The sequence below is a fragment of the Brassica oleracea genome, chromosome C1 (assembly GCF_000695525.1).
Source record: "Brassica oleracea var. oleracea cultivar TO1000 chromosome C1, BOL, whole genome shotgun sequence".
Classification (NCBI taxonomy): domain Eukaryota; kingdom Viridiplantae; phylum Streptophyta; class Magnoliopsida; order Brassicales; family Brassicaceae; genus Brassica; species Brassica oleracea.
The window spans coordinates 9431154-9448483 of NC_027748.1; the positions used below are offsets into that span (position 1 = coordinate 9431154).

At 33.3% G+C, this 17330-nt stretch overlaps 2 protein-coding genes across 3 annotated transcripts in view; both read right to left on the minus strand.

Moving 5' to 3' along the window:
• LOC106297447 (probable pectate lyase 16) overlaps nucleotides 1-3465 on the minus strand; it is a 7312-nt gene extending 3847 nt beyond the window's left edge. Inside the window, exons 1-3 of the mRNA XM_013733686.1 lie at nucleotides 2735-3465; nucleotides 2529-2632; nucleotides 2290-2428 (exon numbers count right to left, since the gene is read on the minus strand). Coding sequence (XP_013589140.1) covers nucleotides 2290-2428; nucleotides 2529-2632; nucleotides 2735-3451 — 960 coding nt within the window. The 5' untranslated portion in view covers nucleotides 3452-3465. The remainder of the gene's footprint in view (nucleotides 1-2289; nucleotides 2429-2528; nucleotides 2633-2734) is intronic.
• Nucleotides 3466-6587: 3122 nt separating this feature from the next.
• LOC106343468 (alcohol dehydrogenase-like 5) lies at nucleotides 6588-11074 on the minus strand. 2 transcript variants are annotated; one of them, XR_001269964.1, is made up of 10 exons: nucleotides 10853-11074; nucleotides 10699-10745; nucleotides 10289-10617; nucleotides 10039-10121; nucleotides 9843-9918; nucleotides 7626-7690; nucleotides 7377-7472; nucleotides 7202-7253; nucleotides 6959-7117; nucleotides 6588-6849 (listed from the first exon to the last, which is right to left on the minus strand). XR_001269964.1 is itself a non-coding variant. In XM_013782695.1 (9 exons), the coding sequence occupies exons 1-9, from the start codon at nucleotides 11045-11047 to the stop codon at nucleotides 6730-6732; spliced, it is 1170 nt and encodes a 389-aa protein (XP_013638149.1). In that variant the 5' UTR covers nucleotides 11048-11074; the 3' UTR covers nucleotides 6588-6729. The 2 variants fall into 2 exon arrangements, 1 of the variants encoding a protein (XP_013638149.1); XM_013782695.1 differs by lacking the exon at nucleotides 7202-7253.
• Nucleotides 11075-17330: the final 6256 nt, after the last annotated feature.

The window sequence follows — 17330 nt, forward strand, 5'->3', positions numbered from 1 at the left end:
TAATCCCCAAGACCATGAACAAGTGATTGGAGAGGATGGCGAAGGGGTTCCCATCATTGATCCAAATGGTGATGAAAGTGGAGAAGAAGATCAAGTGGAACCAGAGGAAGAACACGAGCCAAGAAGGTCTGGAAGAGAGACAAGACCATCTGTAAGATATTATCGAGATGAGTATGTTAATCTTACAGATGAGGGTGAGCCTCAAAGCTATGAGGAACAGATGAGGGGGAGCCTCAAAGCTATGAGGAGGCCATAGGAGACACACATAGAGATGAGTGGGTTGAAGCTATGCAAGAAGAAATGCAATCCTTGCATGATAATCACACTTATGAGCTGATGAAGCTACCAAAAGGAAATAGCGCCTTGAAGAACAAGTGGGTGTACAGGTTGAAGTATGAAGAGAGAAGCTCAAATCCAAGATACAAAGCTCGATTGGTTGTGAAAGGATTCAACCAGAAGAAAGGCATAGATTTTGAAGAAATGTTCTCTCCAGTGGTGAAGATGTTCTCTATCTGAGTGGTTATTGGTCTAGCAGCGGTTCTAGACTTGGAGATTGAACAACTCGATGTCAAGACGGCCTTTTTACATGGTGAACTCGAGGATGAGATCTATATGGAGCAACCTGAAGGATTCAAGGTTCCAGGAAAAGAAGACTTGGTGTGCCGATTAGAGAAGAGTCTTTACGGCCTCAAGCAAGCTCCAAGACAATGGTACAAGAAGTTTGACTCCTTCATGGTGGATCATAACTTCAAGAAAACCAAAAATGATCATTGGGCTTTCATAAAGAGGTACGAAAGCGGTGACTTTCTCATATTATTGTTCTATGTTGATGATATGTTAACTGTGGGCCAAGACCGCAACAAGATAGCCGCATTGAAGAAAGATTTGGAAAGGTGTTTTGCGATGAAAAATCTGGGGCAAGCGAGACAAATTTTTGGAATGAAGATCACTTGGGATAGACCAAAGAAGCTTCTATGCTTGTCCCAAGAACGATATGTTGAAAGGGTGTTGGAGAGATTCAACATGCACAAAGCAAAGCAGGTGAGCACTCCACTTGCTTTCAAGTTATGTTCGGAGCAAAGTCCAACAAGTGAGAAAGAGAAAGAAGAAATGAAGACTACCCCATATGCATCAGCAGTAGGCAGTCTCATGTATGCTATGGTGTGCACCAGACCGGACATTGCCTATGCAGTAGGAGTTGTAAGTCGCTTTCTAGCGAATCCAGGAAAGGAGCATTGGAAAGCAGTTTAGTGGATCCTACGCTATCTACGAGGCACAACGAAGAAGTGTCTATGTTTTGGCAATGGAAAATTGGAGTTGAATGGTTACACCCATGCAGATTGGACTGGTGATATATATTCAAGGAAATCGACATCAGGCTTTGTTATTACCTTTGCAGGGGGAGCTGTTTCCTGGCAATCGAAATTACAAAAGTGTGTTGCCTTATCCACCACGGAAGAGGAGTACATCGCAGCAACGGAAGCGTGCAAGGAGATGCTATGGATGAAGAACTTCTTGCTTGAGTTGGGAGTAAAGCAAGAAAAGTACAACATGCTATGTGACAACCAAAGTGCTATTCAATTAGCAAAAAATCCAACGTTTCACTCTCGCTCAAAGCACATCGATATCCGACATCACTGGATCCGAGAAGTTCTGGAAGAGAAGCTCATACATCTCACAAAGGTACACACCGACGAAAACTGGTCAGACTTTATGACCAAGGTATTACCGATCAAGAAGTTTGAAGATTGCTGCAAAGGCACCGGCATGACAACGGTTTCGGGCTAAGTCGGAAAGGGGGAGATTTGTTGTTTTTTTTCTCCATTAGCCCAAAACCCAAAAATCATGATCCATATTAAGAGCTCAAAAGAAGAACACAAGGAGGAAGAATTATCTAGAATTATGGAGAAGAAGAGAGAAAGTATATTGTGTAGAATAATTAATGTTAGATATTTTGAAATAAGATAATAATTTAGAGAAATCTAGAACATGTTAGAGTTTGCTCCTTCACTTGAATAAATAAGGGTGCTTAACATTATTTGTATCATCCAAGAATCAAGCAAAGCAATTGAGAGAAAACATTCAAGAAAGAGTTCTAAAAAAGTTTCTAAAAGAATCTCCAAACACAAGTCTTAGTAGAAAATCTCTTTCCCAAATACAAAAGCTATCACAAATATAAACCGTCTACATTTCATCTTAACCTCTCAAAGAAAATATTTTCCGCTATCTTTTCCAACACTGATTTATACGGGTATAAGTATATCACTAGGAGGACACAGTAAAAAATACCTCTTTGCTGTTAGAATTATCAGAAGCAATGAAATAGTTGCCTTCACTGAAAATGGTTGGATCGGCGCTACCACCAATTGCATACATTATCCATTTATCGTATCTATTGTTTGCCACGTGAGCGTACCCTCGTCGTACCCTGCAGCCACCACATTTTATAGATTATTATATCTCTAACTCTGTATTAAATTTACATCTATGTAGTAATTAGTGATTTAGCAAACAAAAAGACTAACTACCTTGGCATTCTCTCCACAAGTCCTGGTCCAAAATGATTGAATGCAACGGTCACTTTCATTTTCACATCTTGCACGAAATCATCGTTGTGTCCAAGCAACATCACCTATAAATAAATAACAGCCTAAATCATCAAAATGTGATATTAGTTGCTCGAGCTCTAAACTAATGATTTCAAAAAATGAATAGAAAATTGAAATGAACTGACTTTATCATGCTGAGTAAAATAGTTGTTGGAAATGGTGATTCCCGTGGAAGCATGGATCACATCGATGAGACCGTCAGTACAGCTCGCTAGGTAACAATGGTCGATCCAAATATTAGACGAACCGGAAATCGCGATCGCATCACCGTCCGATCCTTTCCGGTGACCTACGTGCGTTGTGCTACTCCTCACCATTCCGTACTTGCCCGGTTTGCAGTCGTGGATCCTGATACCGTGCACAATTACGTTCGTCACTTCTTGTATCGTAATACAAGGTCCGTACGCAATTTCCACTTTTGCCCCTCTCCCATCGATGGTCTTGTAGCTATTGACCATGAGCTCGTTCTCTAAGGTTAAGACCATATCCTTAGCGAAAGTGATCCACAGCGGCTTGTCTTGGATCACACCGTATCGCAGAGAACCGGGTTGAGGGTTCGCTGCATTATCATTAGGGTTGGTGACAACATATATACTACCTTTCTTGCCGCCCAAGGCTGATGAACCAAATCCAACGGCACAATCGGCTAAATCTTTGCGATTGGCCGTCCAGTCAGACTTGAGCCGCCAACACGAGTCCACCGGATTCATGATGTTCTGAGGTTTCTCGGGTAGGTAGCTGGCCACCGGGTTATACCCGTAATAGCCGTTGTTAATGGCTCCAACCAAGGACTGACATAAGAATAGTGTCACGGAGAGACACAAAATGAAGAAAGGAGTCATGGTCTGGTAGGGGGTTTAAGGTTTGAGAAGGGAGATTATGAAAAGAGAAAAAATGGATGACAAGTACTTAAGGGAGTGTTTAGATGAGAGATTATGTCGGAAAGATCAGATAGTGTGGTAAACACGATCCTGTCTAATTTTGGCCTAAAGATAAAAGTTGTATTGGTGAGACTTTGGTGTTGTTGTACAAGATGTCAAGATCACACCTACGTGCTTCCCCACTAACATTTCTCTAACCAATTTGCTTGGATGGAAAATCCAGTTTCGAATAGTTATATGTGTTTGATAATTATTATATTATACATTTATTAGTGTAATGTTTATTTGGTCGGCTTTTTATATGTACCTGTACCAATCGACTAGTCATACTTGTTTCATGGTACATAGGAGGGTGTTTTTCGCTAGAAGATTTCATTCGGCACAACTCTCATAACATAACCAGATTTATCAAAAATATAAATGAAATGATAATGGTCTTAACCCAATAAATTTAGGGGATACCCTTTCATACATCCTACAGTTATTATAAACAGAATTAATTCATCAGAATATACAAATGCAACATTTTCAGAATTGTTCTGCGGTTGCTTGATGTATCCGGAGCCAAGAGAGGCAGTTTTTCCCAATTAAGAAATGCAATGGGCATAAAATTTTGAAAGATGGGATGAGGATCGCCAAAACTCACATAGTGCAATCCAATACTAGAATTGTATCCGTTCAAAAACTGGTAAGAGTCCATCAATGACCGTAGACAGAAGCCTCTCGCGTGATCCATTTCTATTCATACCCATATCTAATTGAGTCAAAAGAATCATCATTTTGCATGAGCTTCATGCATATGGTTGAAGCTCAAATCAAGGTCAACACACGCAAATTATCGTTTTGGAGCCTCAGAGCATGAACAGCCTAGCACACCTGATCATGATTCAATCGTTGAATCTTGTTTCTTCATAGAATACACAAAATAATTTGGTATTGTAATTATTTATTTTCTTTCAACTTTTCCCAAAATTCAGTTTTCAAAAGAAAAATTACTTGGTATTGTAGTTACTTATTTTCATTCAATTTTTTCCCAAAATTCAGTTCAAAATAAACTAATCAGATCATTGAGAAAAATGGTCCGAATCTGAACAAAACCAGGCTTTAAAAGGTCTATTACCTTTTGCGGCTCTTTTCTTCTTTGCGTTTCTACCGGGGATAACATATCTTAAGTCAAGAATTTTAAGAGACATTAAGTAATATATAAAGGGTTATGGTCAATCCAGTAATCACCAATTGGTTTTAAGTTGGAAGTCTATAATAAACTCGAATCTAACATTGTATCAGAGCCCAAATCCTAAATACCCTAAACTCCTAATTAATATGACCATTTCGACCGGGTATAAAGGTCGTATTTGACCCTGACTTAATAAGACTCGCTTGACCGAGTATAAAATGTCTTAAAGTTCCAAAATTTCTGGCCGATAAAAACTATAATCTCGAGGAGGGGTATTAGGGATAAAGTATCCCACATCGGAAATTCTAAGAGACATCCGACTGGTGACCATTCTGAAAACAAGAGGAACGAATAGGAAAAGAACGTAGAAGAATAAATTTTCAGGAATGAAAACGAATGGTTGTTTCATCTCATATTTAATAAAGAATAACTTTGTTCTTTATTTATCTACAAAAAAAAAAATGGTAGGAAATGAAAAGGAAAAATTATTCCTTATGAATGGTGATTTCTTTAGGAATGTTAGGGAATGCATTATTCATCGTCGTTCATTAGTCACCATTCATACTTTGAGCTAAGGTCAATTCACTAATCACCGATTGGTTTTAAGTTAGAAACCCATAATAAATATGAATCTATCAATTTCTTCTAACGTCCAAAGCCATTTAAGATGCATACCACAATAAAACTAATTTCTTCTATTTATTGTTGCAAAGATTAATTTTTAGACCTATAACGAAAGCTAACAAGGAACTTTACATCGGCATATATGTTTTTTGCCAAAGTAATCACACTTGCAACTATATGGCCTATTGCTATCACCTCCTTTCTTAACAAAGTCGTTCATGCACGTTTCGCTTCCATCACGGCCGCATCTCCCGGTAAATATATCCTTCTGGCCGCATAGGCTACCCATTGGAGTCAGTCCAGCTTCTACATCTATTAGTTCATATAAACCACAAAAAATCGTTAAATTTTTAACAAAAGATTATAGTTAGTGATAATTTAACAAACTTAAAATTAGAACATGGTCTACCACTTTTTCCAGGGAAACAGCGTACTTCGCAAAGTTTAGAGTTGTTAACTTTTACGTAAAACTAATAAAAACAAAGAGAAAGTATACGTGTTACCTTTGACATGGATCCGAACGAAAAACATGAGAAACAAGAAACCATAAAAACAGTAGCAGATCTCATGATTCTTTTACTGTGTTAATTTTATATTTTCACTCTTTTGTGCAAGTAAAAATTATAATTTTGTCTCTATATCGTACTAGTGGTCTAGTGCTATTGAATATGATGTGTTGTGAATCTAATTTATATACACATTGAACAAATGCTTTTGTGATCATTAATGTCTTATGAACCTGATTTGGAACGTATGTATTCAAATACCAAATCTAAAACCAATTAATGGGTATCTTAGCTAATTCTGGAAGGTAATCTTTAATTTATTTTTCCTTAAAGGTAATTTTAGTGGTTTCCAAATCATGTTTAGATTAGCATAATTATTGTTGGAAAAAGGCATTTTGGTCAAAATAAATCAATTAATATTTTTCAATGTAAGAGATTTTTCTGTTACACTTGATGATATTCAAACTTGAATATATAGACACACTTGGTGATTTTAAATTCGTGAATCGAGTTTGATTTGTTGAAGCTGTAGTCTAGTTTTCCTTTGCTTTACAATTGAAGTTGTAGGTTTTTTAGCTATGACTTTGATTTTTATTTTGCTATATAGTTATTTTAAAGGCATTCAAATTACTAATAAAATCTGTAAATTTTTTGATTTTGTAAGCCAACTTATTTCCTCTTATAACGTTTTAGATGTTTATTTATTTTTAAAGCTAAAACATGATTAGTTCATAATAATGCTAGAATAAAGCTGCACACAAAGCTAAAACATGATTAGTTCATAGCTCATAGTTTTCATCATTCATTCTTAATATTAAACAGAAGGATATTTGTAATAATTTATCAAAATGAGAAAAAGACAAAAACAGAGAAGACTTAGTGACACATCACCATTTACATAAAATATTTTTTGGTCGTCTAACATAAAATATTTATTTCTTATCCATCCACAGAATGCACCGGAGAGACTTTCCTTTCTCTAATAAGTCGAAAGCCTTATTGATATCTTCAAATTTCAGTTCATGTGTGATAAAACTATCCAGATTAAGCTCCTGCAAGTGTTAATCCCATGAAATCATAACATGTAAGTTGGAAATAAAGTACAACTTGGATGCATTAACAAAACTGTAATAAAAGATATATAATTATATATATATATACCTTCTTTAAGTATCGATCCACGAGAATGGGAATATCTAGCTTGGGTTTTAGACCACCAAACAAACTTCCACAAACATGTTTTCCTCTGAAAAGACCAAAACTATCCAATTCTGTTGGAGCTGCAGGATTTATCCCCAACGCTACCGTTTTTCCTGTACCCTGTTTCATTTTATTTATTTATTTATTTATAATCGTTAAATACATAATAAATCAATGTTTTTTTTTTGAGAAAAAAATTTGGACCATTTCCCGATTTGTGTGTGTCATCCTTGCGCAAGGACCATGCTAATCTTCTCTGTATCGTTCCAATTTTATCGGATGTCTCCGAAGGGACATAATAAATCAATGTTGTTTGTATTTTAACAACTAGAATGATATTGAACTGGATAAGAAAATGCATGATCCGATATACACGTACCGTGCGGGTGCTAAGGAAAGCCTCGCTCAATACAGAAGTTATACCAACACATTCAAAACTGTAGTCAACTCCTCCGCCTGCTATTTCTTTAATCACCTTTTCATGATTATCCAAAAAAAAAAAAAAAGAAGTTATTCTATTTTTAGCCCTTTCTCAAAAAAAAAAGTTAATTCTATTTTTCTTGGATAAATTATTTAATTATGATGTGAAATCTATATGTGAAATGATGTTATCTGTTTACTAACATACCTCGCTAATCTTTTTATCTCCACACAAGGTAGGATTGACGAAATCCGTGAAGCCAAATTTCTTACCTATTATGCAAGGTAAATAATTATAATTGAGTTTGTACATGCTGAATAATATTTTGCTGATCTATATAACTAATTATATAACGCTAAATATGAAATCTTTTGTTTTATTTTTAATGGTGTTTCATTGTTTCAAGCAATAATTTTATTATGTAAATTATAACTTTTGTTATTGTTTTCATCATGGATATAGATATAATACACTATCCCCTAGTCCTCCACACATATGGTTCTGGAAAAATGTGACATTGCGCTATCATAACTGTGACATATATATTTTTTTCATATAAATATTTATATTTTGTGGTAAAGTTTTTTCTAATATGGTAAAGATTACTAACGTCTATATCATTTTGGTAAGATTTTTTTTCAAAATGTAAATGACTATTAACTTCTATATCATTATTAATGTAAATTTTCTATATAAATATTTATTTTTAGCAAGACTATTAAAATATATTAATAAGTAATACCTCATATATCACTATTAAATTAAGATATATATATATATATATCACATTGATAATAATAAGATAAATATAATTATGAATATAATTTTTACATTATATATCACTAAAGCAACACTAATCAAATGATTTTTTGATAAGTAAATGACTGAAATTTTATTTAAATTTATCGGTTCATTATATTAGTTAACAATTTGATTTTTCAGTTTAACATATTTTAACTAAAACGAAAAACTAAAATTTATTAGAATTTATATATTTAAATGTACATATATATATATACATATAAAACTAGGTGATAAGAGATATTTACAATAAATAATCATTAAATATAATATATTATAGTTAAAACTTTATTCTTATAAATGCAATTTCAATTTTTTAACTAAATAAAATCAAATTTTAATAGTAAAACCAAATAAAAAGAAATAAAATTACAAAAAGTATGTTTATGGCTTTTTCAAAACATTAAAGTTAAAATATAAAAATAGAGATGTCCAAATATAAATTAATTTTTTAATATATAATATTATATACGCATGGTGCAGGAAAACTCATAGTTTAATTTTTAATCATGTATTGATCGAAATCATCTTATATATTAAAACAGAAGTCACAACCTTGATTCATGTGTGATTTTTTTAAAAAATGGACATAATGGACCTATTCTTAGACAGTCATCTTACAATTAATCTCTAATCTTATCATTTAAATTTTGGGCGTACCAGAAATTTTTATTGGGCTATCAATAATTGGATTTAAACAATAGATGATCTATCAATAACAATTATTTGATTTAACAATAGGACCTAATGGACCTATTCTTAGACAGTCATCTTACAATTAATCTCTAATCTTATCATTTAAATTTTGGGCCTAACAGAAATTTTTATTGGGCTATCAATAATTGGATTTAAACAATAGATGATCTATTTGATTTATAGATAGTATAAATTAAATAGATATAATTTAATGTTGTAATACTATACCTCCATATGTTAATAATTTAAATATTTGTCGATGTAAATTTTTAATATTATAAAGTTTTTTTTTAAATAACAAAATTCATGTTATGTAACAATAATTAGTCTTTACTACCTTAAACCAATGAAAACAAATTTTAAACTATATATTTTATTTTAAAAATTAAACAAAAACTAAATGTTTAATTATTTACTCGATAATACAAATCTATGAAGCGAAAAGTTTAATTTTTAAAAAACTTTCTAAATTTGTGAAATGTTACAATATTTTTGAATATGACAATAAAACAATATTTTATTAATATTTATATATATAGTTACGATTTTAATAATGAAATAATAATCCGAAAATATATATATATAAGAAGATACAAATACATGTGAAGGTTTGAAACAATCTATTCAGTGAAAAAAATATACCGTAAACTTATTATGTTTTAAAAATTGGTAAACACATATATATTATAATATATACCAATTTAGAATTGAAAACAAAATGTTATATAAAAATAAATAAAAACAAAAATAAATAATGGAAGACAAAGAACAAAGTATTGCATTTGGAGTTGGTAATATGGACAAAGAAATAGTGCCAAACTCAACGTGGTCAGAATAAGCCAAATGAAAATAGTAATATAAAATAAAAATAAAAATATTTATTTTAAATATATCACAACTTAAAAATAATAAGAACACAGCTTTTACCTATCGCGAATTTATCAGGATTGATATCAATACCGATGATCTGCGCTGCCCCCCGCAGCCTGGCGCCTTCTCCGACCTGTTTACCAAATCATTTAATTTTTGATATTAGCCAACGAATTATTAATTATCAAATTAACAAAAATAGTTTTATTTACATAGAAGAAAAAGTTTTATATTAATAGAATAAAATCGATACCGCTAGTCCAACAGCACCAAGGCCAAAAACTGCAACGGTGGAGCCTTCTTCAATGTCAGCCGTTCTCCAAGCTGCTCCAATTCCTGTTTTCAAATTAACAAATCATCAGTGATATCTATCTAACTTTCTAAAAATAGCCACCACACCCCTGGTTTCTACTTCTTTCTACGTTTTCACCAATAATTTTTAGAACATATATCTCTACTACGAACACTGAGACAACAAATATTGAAAGAAAAAATTATGGAACCTGTGGAGACACCGCAGCTCAGCAAAACCGCTCTATCAACGGGAATTTCAGGGGAGATTTTAACGAGATGAGCGATATCAACGATGGTATATTCAGAAAAACTTGAGACGAAGAAAAAATGGTGAATATCTTCTCCCATAGAGTCCTTGAACCTCGAAGCCATTCCGTATCGTCGCGTGTTTGACACGAGATCTTCGGCAAATCTTGTGCACCAGTTGCCCTTTGAAGATTTGCAGTCTCTACATTCTTCACAGTGAGGGTGAAATACTGGCAATACCACGTCGCCGTGTTTGAATCCATCCACATGTTCACCTATGCTCTCTACCAAACTGGATTACAATATAAGTACTTACTTAGGCAATTTCTTGAAAGAAAAGTTCAATATCTTGAAATTTAGAAAGAAGGTTTACCCAACTGCTTCGTGTCCTAGAATTCGAGGAAACCTTGCGAGTGGTCCCTGGAAAATTTAAAAGATTTGGTGAAGGATAGATTATATGTATGGACTTTCCCATGCAAAAAAAAAGTAGTATATCTTCTTGTTTTGGTTAAATAAAAATATATTACACTGTCATATTTCGAGAAAGCAAGATCGGTGTGACAAAGAGTTGTGCATACGATCTTAATCCTAACTTCGTAAGCTTGAGGTGGATGAACGTGGATCTCTTCGATCACCAATGGTTCTCCTGCTTTTTTACATATTGCTGCTTTGCATCGAATGGGCTTTCCTTCGTGGCTGTAGAATGATGATGTCTTGTCCATGGATATGAGAAAGAGAGAGTCAATGCTCTTTTATTGATATATCTCTCTCTGATAAAACAACTCCATATATAGTCTTTTTTTTTTTTTTTTTTTATAAACCTTATCGGCTGATCCGGTCCCGGGAGGAACACACTTAGTGCTACAGAGTGGATTAGCCCGAAAACGTACCACACTGCCTGACCCGAGTTTGGAATACCTTCCGACTAATGCCAGGGGTGGACCAATCATCTGTTATGGTCCACCATGTAAACCACTTGGGCAGAAGCCCAAGCTCAAACTGGCCAAATAGTGATAATTTAGTTCTGAGAGAAAATCGAACCCAGAATTGATGTGGGTACACAACAAGTCCAAAGAAATTACCACTAGGCTACCACCACTTGGTTTATAGTCTTTTTATTTATGAATACCTAAGTTGATATCTTTTTATCTAGGGGACAGTTCATGATTAAGTTCGATCATCTCTATATGAAAAGGAGTCGGGACTGCCTATTATTTATTGTTTTGTATTTTAGTCTGTTTCATAATGAAACGTAAGGAAATAAAGATATTCAAACATACAAGAAAATGAAAAAAAAAAAACTTTGGCGCATTGCATCAGTGTATAATATTTATCGACATGGTTGTTGGCGAATATTGAATAATACAAAAGTCTAAAAGCCAGATAACAAATATATTGTGTGGTACAAAATACAAAAGGCTTAAAGCCAGATAATAACTATAACTATAATTTCTGATAATAAATACAAAAGGGTAAAAGCCAGAATAAGATAGTTTAAATTTGAACAAACAAACAAAATAGTCTGTGCGATGAACGTGGTTCTTTTACAAATGATTTTGTATAAAGAATATTACATCTGAGATGGCAAGATTCACGCGGTTCTCTTTGCAAAAAAAAAACATTCACGTGGTTCTTGGTTAGACCATATAAACAATCTGATACGAAGTCTTTAGTTTCGTCACCAATTCCGAGTCAAAAGAAATCTGATAAGAAGTCTTTAATTTTACAAAAGACCGTAAAGTGTTAAAACATGGTCTAAGACAGTGAAGATCCATCAAAAGATTGTTACTAACTGGCATCCAAAGTTTATATGAAATTGTTTTTAGGTCTATATGTCTAGTTTACCAGAAATTTACTTCTTTTTGAAATAGTTTTTAGGTCTACTTCTTTTTTTTTCCTAAACGAGTTTAAGTCTATATTTCTAGATATCAATCAAGATGTTGTCTTGTGTGCAAATCGAAATGTTTTGTTTTTTTTTTCACGGTGGATGCATTTGTCATCTTTGTCACTCGTTTAGGATTGTTGTCATCTATTATATTTTGGGCCTAATAAACCCACTTAGGATTCTATCATATAGAGCAAGTAATACAAGAAAGAAGGTTTAGACCATCTCTAAGAACCTCAGGTGCTTATCATTATTTTAATTATAAACTAGATCTGGATCCGCACAACCGCGCGGATTTTTGTTTTCATTTGTTTTTATATAAATATTGTTTTTTCAGTTCTAAATTGATATATATTATAATATATATATGTCTATCAATTTTTAAAACATAAAAAGTTTACGGTATATTTTTTCATTGAATAGATTGTTTCAAACTTTCACATGTATTTGTATCTTCTTCTATATATATATTTTGGGATTATTATTTTATTATTAAAATCGTAACTATATATATAAAGATTAGTAAAATTAGTAAAGATTAATCATTGTTAGATAATATGATTTTTGTTATTTAAAAAAAAATCTTTATAATTTTAAAAGTTAACATCGACAAATATTTAAATATTTAACATATGGAGGTATACTATTACAACATTAAATTAAATCTATTTAATTTATACTATTTATAAATCCAATGGATCATTTATTGTTTAAATCCAATTATTGATAGCACAATAAAAATTGCTAGTAGGCCCAAAATTTAAATGATAAGATTAGAGATTAAATGTAACATGACTTTCGAGGAATATGTCTATTTTTTTAAAAAAATCACACATGAATCAAAGTTGTGACTTCTGTTTTAATATATAAGATTTTCAAAATTTTGTAAATTAAAAACCTTTAAAAGTTGCAATATTTTGCTATGTTCAATGGTACAAAACCCTTCATGGGTTCTTAAGAAAGATTAGATGTTTTAATGGTAGAACATCTTCTTAAGATGTACAGGAACAAGAAGAAATTAAGTTTCAAATGAATTTCAAACAGAAATCACAAGACTATGTACTTCAATACTCATCTACCAGAGGCTCAGAATTGAACTCATCACCTGTACGTTTACTTAGAGCTTGCAATCTCCCAGAAACATCTTCAAGGAAGATGTCTAGACGAGTCTTGAAACATTACATGGACGTCGCAGTATTTAGAAGTCCTTAGTATATCGTATAAAAGTCCTTTCTGATCGATACAGTTGATATGAAGCAACGTATGCGCATGGCTCAAGTGGTTATCAACCGTGAGAACGACTTTGTTGGAGATGGAACTAATATCAGAGCCGAATAGCTCATCAGCAGCTTCAGGTGGAAGCGAAGAGAACCGTTGAAGACTCTCTAGCTCAGGCCCAGCTATCTCAATCTCGCAGCTCACACACCGTGTTCTCCGAACACAACCGTTAGATGGTCGCACGTTTTGCTTTGTCTCTGTTTCGAGTGCAATAGATCCATTGCATCAGTGATGAAAAACATGTCCAAGACTCTTCCGTCTGGTGTTGTCGTGACTTTGACTCTCTGGACTGTAAACTCTAGCACTATCAGAACTTTGGTCACATCTACAAAAAAAACCCAAAAAATAAACTTTATAATCAAAACCATTGACACAAAGACCAGTCAAAAGTAGAGAAAGACAAAGGAACCAAACCATGAAGCAGTCCTTCCCAATCAAATCTAGAAAAACCATTATCAGGACTGACCCAAAACACTATGTAACACCATCTTCCAAAAAACATCAAAATTACATCAATAATTTAATTATTGACAACCCAAATCACAAATCACCAAAACCAATCAAAACTTATCAAAAACAAGAATTCTAAATCTGAGAGATCAATCAATAATACCTTGAACCTGATATACGAAGGAGAAGGCGTAGAGGTAGCTTTGTTCATGATCCTCTGAGACTGATTCCCAAATTCGAAGAACCTTAAATTCCCAAATTAGAACATCAAAATTCCTAAATTGAAATAATACCCTTGAAATTAAACATGACGAAGAAGAGAGAATTAAAGTTTGAGACGTGTGGAGAAGAATTGATTTACCAAACAAAAAAAAACAAGCAAGAAAGAAGGGAGAGAGAAAGAGACACACAAGAGGAACCAATAAAAAACAGACACGTTAGAAGTTTTTACCAGTTCTAAAAACCCTCTTTTTAGAACCAGTTATTATCACTTTTTTTATTTTTGATTTATTTTTGGGGTTTTTTTCTAAAGAACATTTCCTTAGCAACTCCAAAGTGCTCTTAGGTCGTCTTGACCTCCGAGGCAGTTCTAGGGTTTGTAACACCATCATGAAACATTTGGAACAGCAGTTCTCAGAGAATCTATTATTAACAGCCTCCAGGCATGGAACACAACCTCCTAACTCGGTAAGAGAATACTCATACCCAATCCCAGTTGATCTGCTTATCAATATTTTTACTCGAGTATAAAGTCTATAGCTAGGTTACGTTGCGTATCAAAATCTTGGGCGTCCATACTCAGTCCTCCTGATATCACTGAGTTTTTTTAACCAAGTCTGAAACTCGTCCAATGCTCTTTTTCACCGTACAATATGATGACGATTTTGACAAATTGTTTTCTACTCTTCACCTCAGCCTCATAATCCAGACGATAACTCTTTTCTTGTAGCCACGTCTTTACCCAGTTATGTTCCAACTGATATGTGTACACCGGTCTGCGGATTAATCTTGCTTCAGGGAGCGATGTGAAAGGCGCCGGTTATTTGTAACCTTGCCACGTGAGAGTTCCTAACCTTACATAAAGTGAAAGTTAAGAGTAAGACAGAAACTGTGTAGGAAGTGTAGAAATCTTATTTTACTATCATAGTACAACTAATATTTGTAAAGAATAATAAGAACATAAATTAAATTTAAAATACCAAAATATAAAAATAAAGAAGAATTGCAGAGTCTAGATGGTTAATCTCTTTCCTTAAATATTTAAACGCTCTGTAGTGTGACGGTTTTATAGCGCTCAGATTCTCAGGATACAACTGCGGCATTGTTTATGTTTACCATCACCGAAAAACAGAATCTATCAAACCTAATTTTGTGTTGTACTCTCAGACTCAAAAAATAAAATTACTAGCATTACTACTCTGAGTGGGAGAAAGTGATTTGTTGTTGTTGAAAGTCTATTTATTCTATAATGCTTACAAACCTTTTTGTAGAAAAATAATGAGAAGCACAAATTTCATTATTCAACACAAAAATGAAACTTCCATGGTGCACTAATGGAGATTTTAATTCTTGTCAATTAGTATGTGAATTTATTCCACATTTTGACCATAAATTAAAGAGTAAAATTATTATTGTTTTGACCAATTCAAACAAAATAATATACTTTAAAATGTATTTCTTTTTTATATTTTATCAATATAAGAGATCAACATATATTTGATTTAAGTTAATGAACATGAAGTCCAACTAACAAATCAAAACTCAAATCCAAGTTCAAATATCCAATATGAGTGTATTTGCTACTTTGTACAAGTTTTTCAAATCACACATATTAGACATTCATTTTTCATTCAATAAAACTTCATTTTTGACATATGAATACATTATTCATAATGTTCAAAAAATAGTTCCAACAATCCCCCAAATGAATAGAAATGACTCTAGACACTAGAAGACTCGATAGACTTGACTTCCTATAGCAATTTTTCAGCCTTGAACCAGTCATTGTTAATATCTATCGGATTTATTCGGCCAGGAGATGGCTACGATGTCTTAAACCTCCCGGGCTTTGGTGTAACCCTAGACAATAGATATAATACGGCTTCATTCTCTCACAGAACTAGGTTTTCTATTGTGTTCATTTTGGCCGTGAACAGTCCTGGTTAATCATGAGTGAACTTGGAGTATATAGTCTTTCCTTCATTCACCTAGAAACGGCCCCATTTCACACTCACAAAGTGATTTGCCATTAGGTTTGTTTAGAGGAGTATCATGTACTACTCCATTCATATTTCAAAACAATGGAAACAAATCATTAAAAGCTAATGCTTATCCTATATTCATTACATGTAGCACTGTTTAATCATCATATGAACTGGGTATAGACCGAAGTCTTACAGTCACTACAAGAAAACATAAATTAGCGAGGAAGCACGTTTTGTCGTTACTCGTTCGTCGTAACACATATTTCCTCGCCAATTTGTCGTAAATTAGCGAGGAAAATATTTCGTCGTAAAAACGAAGAAAACAAATCGTCGTAAAGACCACGTAGACAGTCGACGTAAGAATGTCGCTACCGTTCCTTGTAAATACCACGAATGCATTTCCTCGTAAACGACACATACATATCTCGAAAGTATTTCCTCGTAAAATTCACGTAATCACCTTGAAATGTTTTCCCCGTAATTTTCACGTAAATACCTTGAAAGTATTTTCTCGTAAAATACTCGTTTAACATTTCTCGTGATTTCCTCGTAAATGTTCAACGTAAATAAGTCGTAGATTAGCTTCGAATCTACTTCGTTTTATTATTTAACAAATTTTAAAATATAATTAAAAATATTTAAAATTATTTAATTTATTAATAAAATTAAAATTTTAAAAATAAATAAATACGCAAATATTTTATATATAAATAAGTTTTGAATTTATAATACAACCACGGAAAAAAAAGAACTAAGAGTCGTGCATCGCCCAGAGGAATTCATCACTACTCCTATCTACATCCTCCTCGGCATGTGTGTCGTCGGATGGTCCCTCGCCTAGAATGGGATTTTGTCGTCGCATGTTCCTGAACATGGTCTCCCATTCCGGATTTGTCGCCGCTATAAAGTCCAAGAAGCGATCGAGTCCACCCACACGAGCTGTGAACGCAGATTTTGTCGCGGTCAACTCGTTACGCAGCTCAGTGACTTCATCATCCCGTCGCTGACCATAAGACGATGTCGCTCTCGGAACATCGTTGACGGAACCAATCCCCAACGTCCGTCCCTTTTTTTTTGGGAAAACTTTAAAAACAAAAAATAAATATTGTTAGTAAAAATTTAAAGTTAAATTAAATAAATAATAAAAAATTAAAATTTTAGAAAATTTACCTCCTCGTAAATCTTATC

Excerpts from the sequence above, each read along its gene's own strand:
- LOC106343468 (XM_013782695.1), bottom strand. The coding sequence starts at position 11,047 with ATGGACAAGACATCATCATTCTACAGCCACGAAGGAAAGCCCATTCGA. Across the intron at positions 7,691-9,842 it reads TCCTGATAAATTCGCGATAG|GTAAGAAATTTGGCTTCACG; the intron begins GTAAAAGCTGTG and ends CTTGCATAATAG. Across the intron at positions 7,118-7,376 it reads CTTTCCTTAGCACCCGCACG|GGTACAGGAAAAACGGTAGC; the intron begins GTACGTGTATAT and ends AAAATGAAACAG.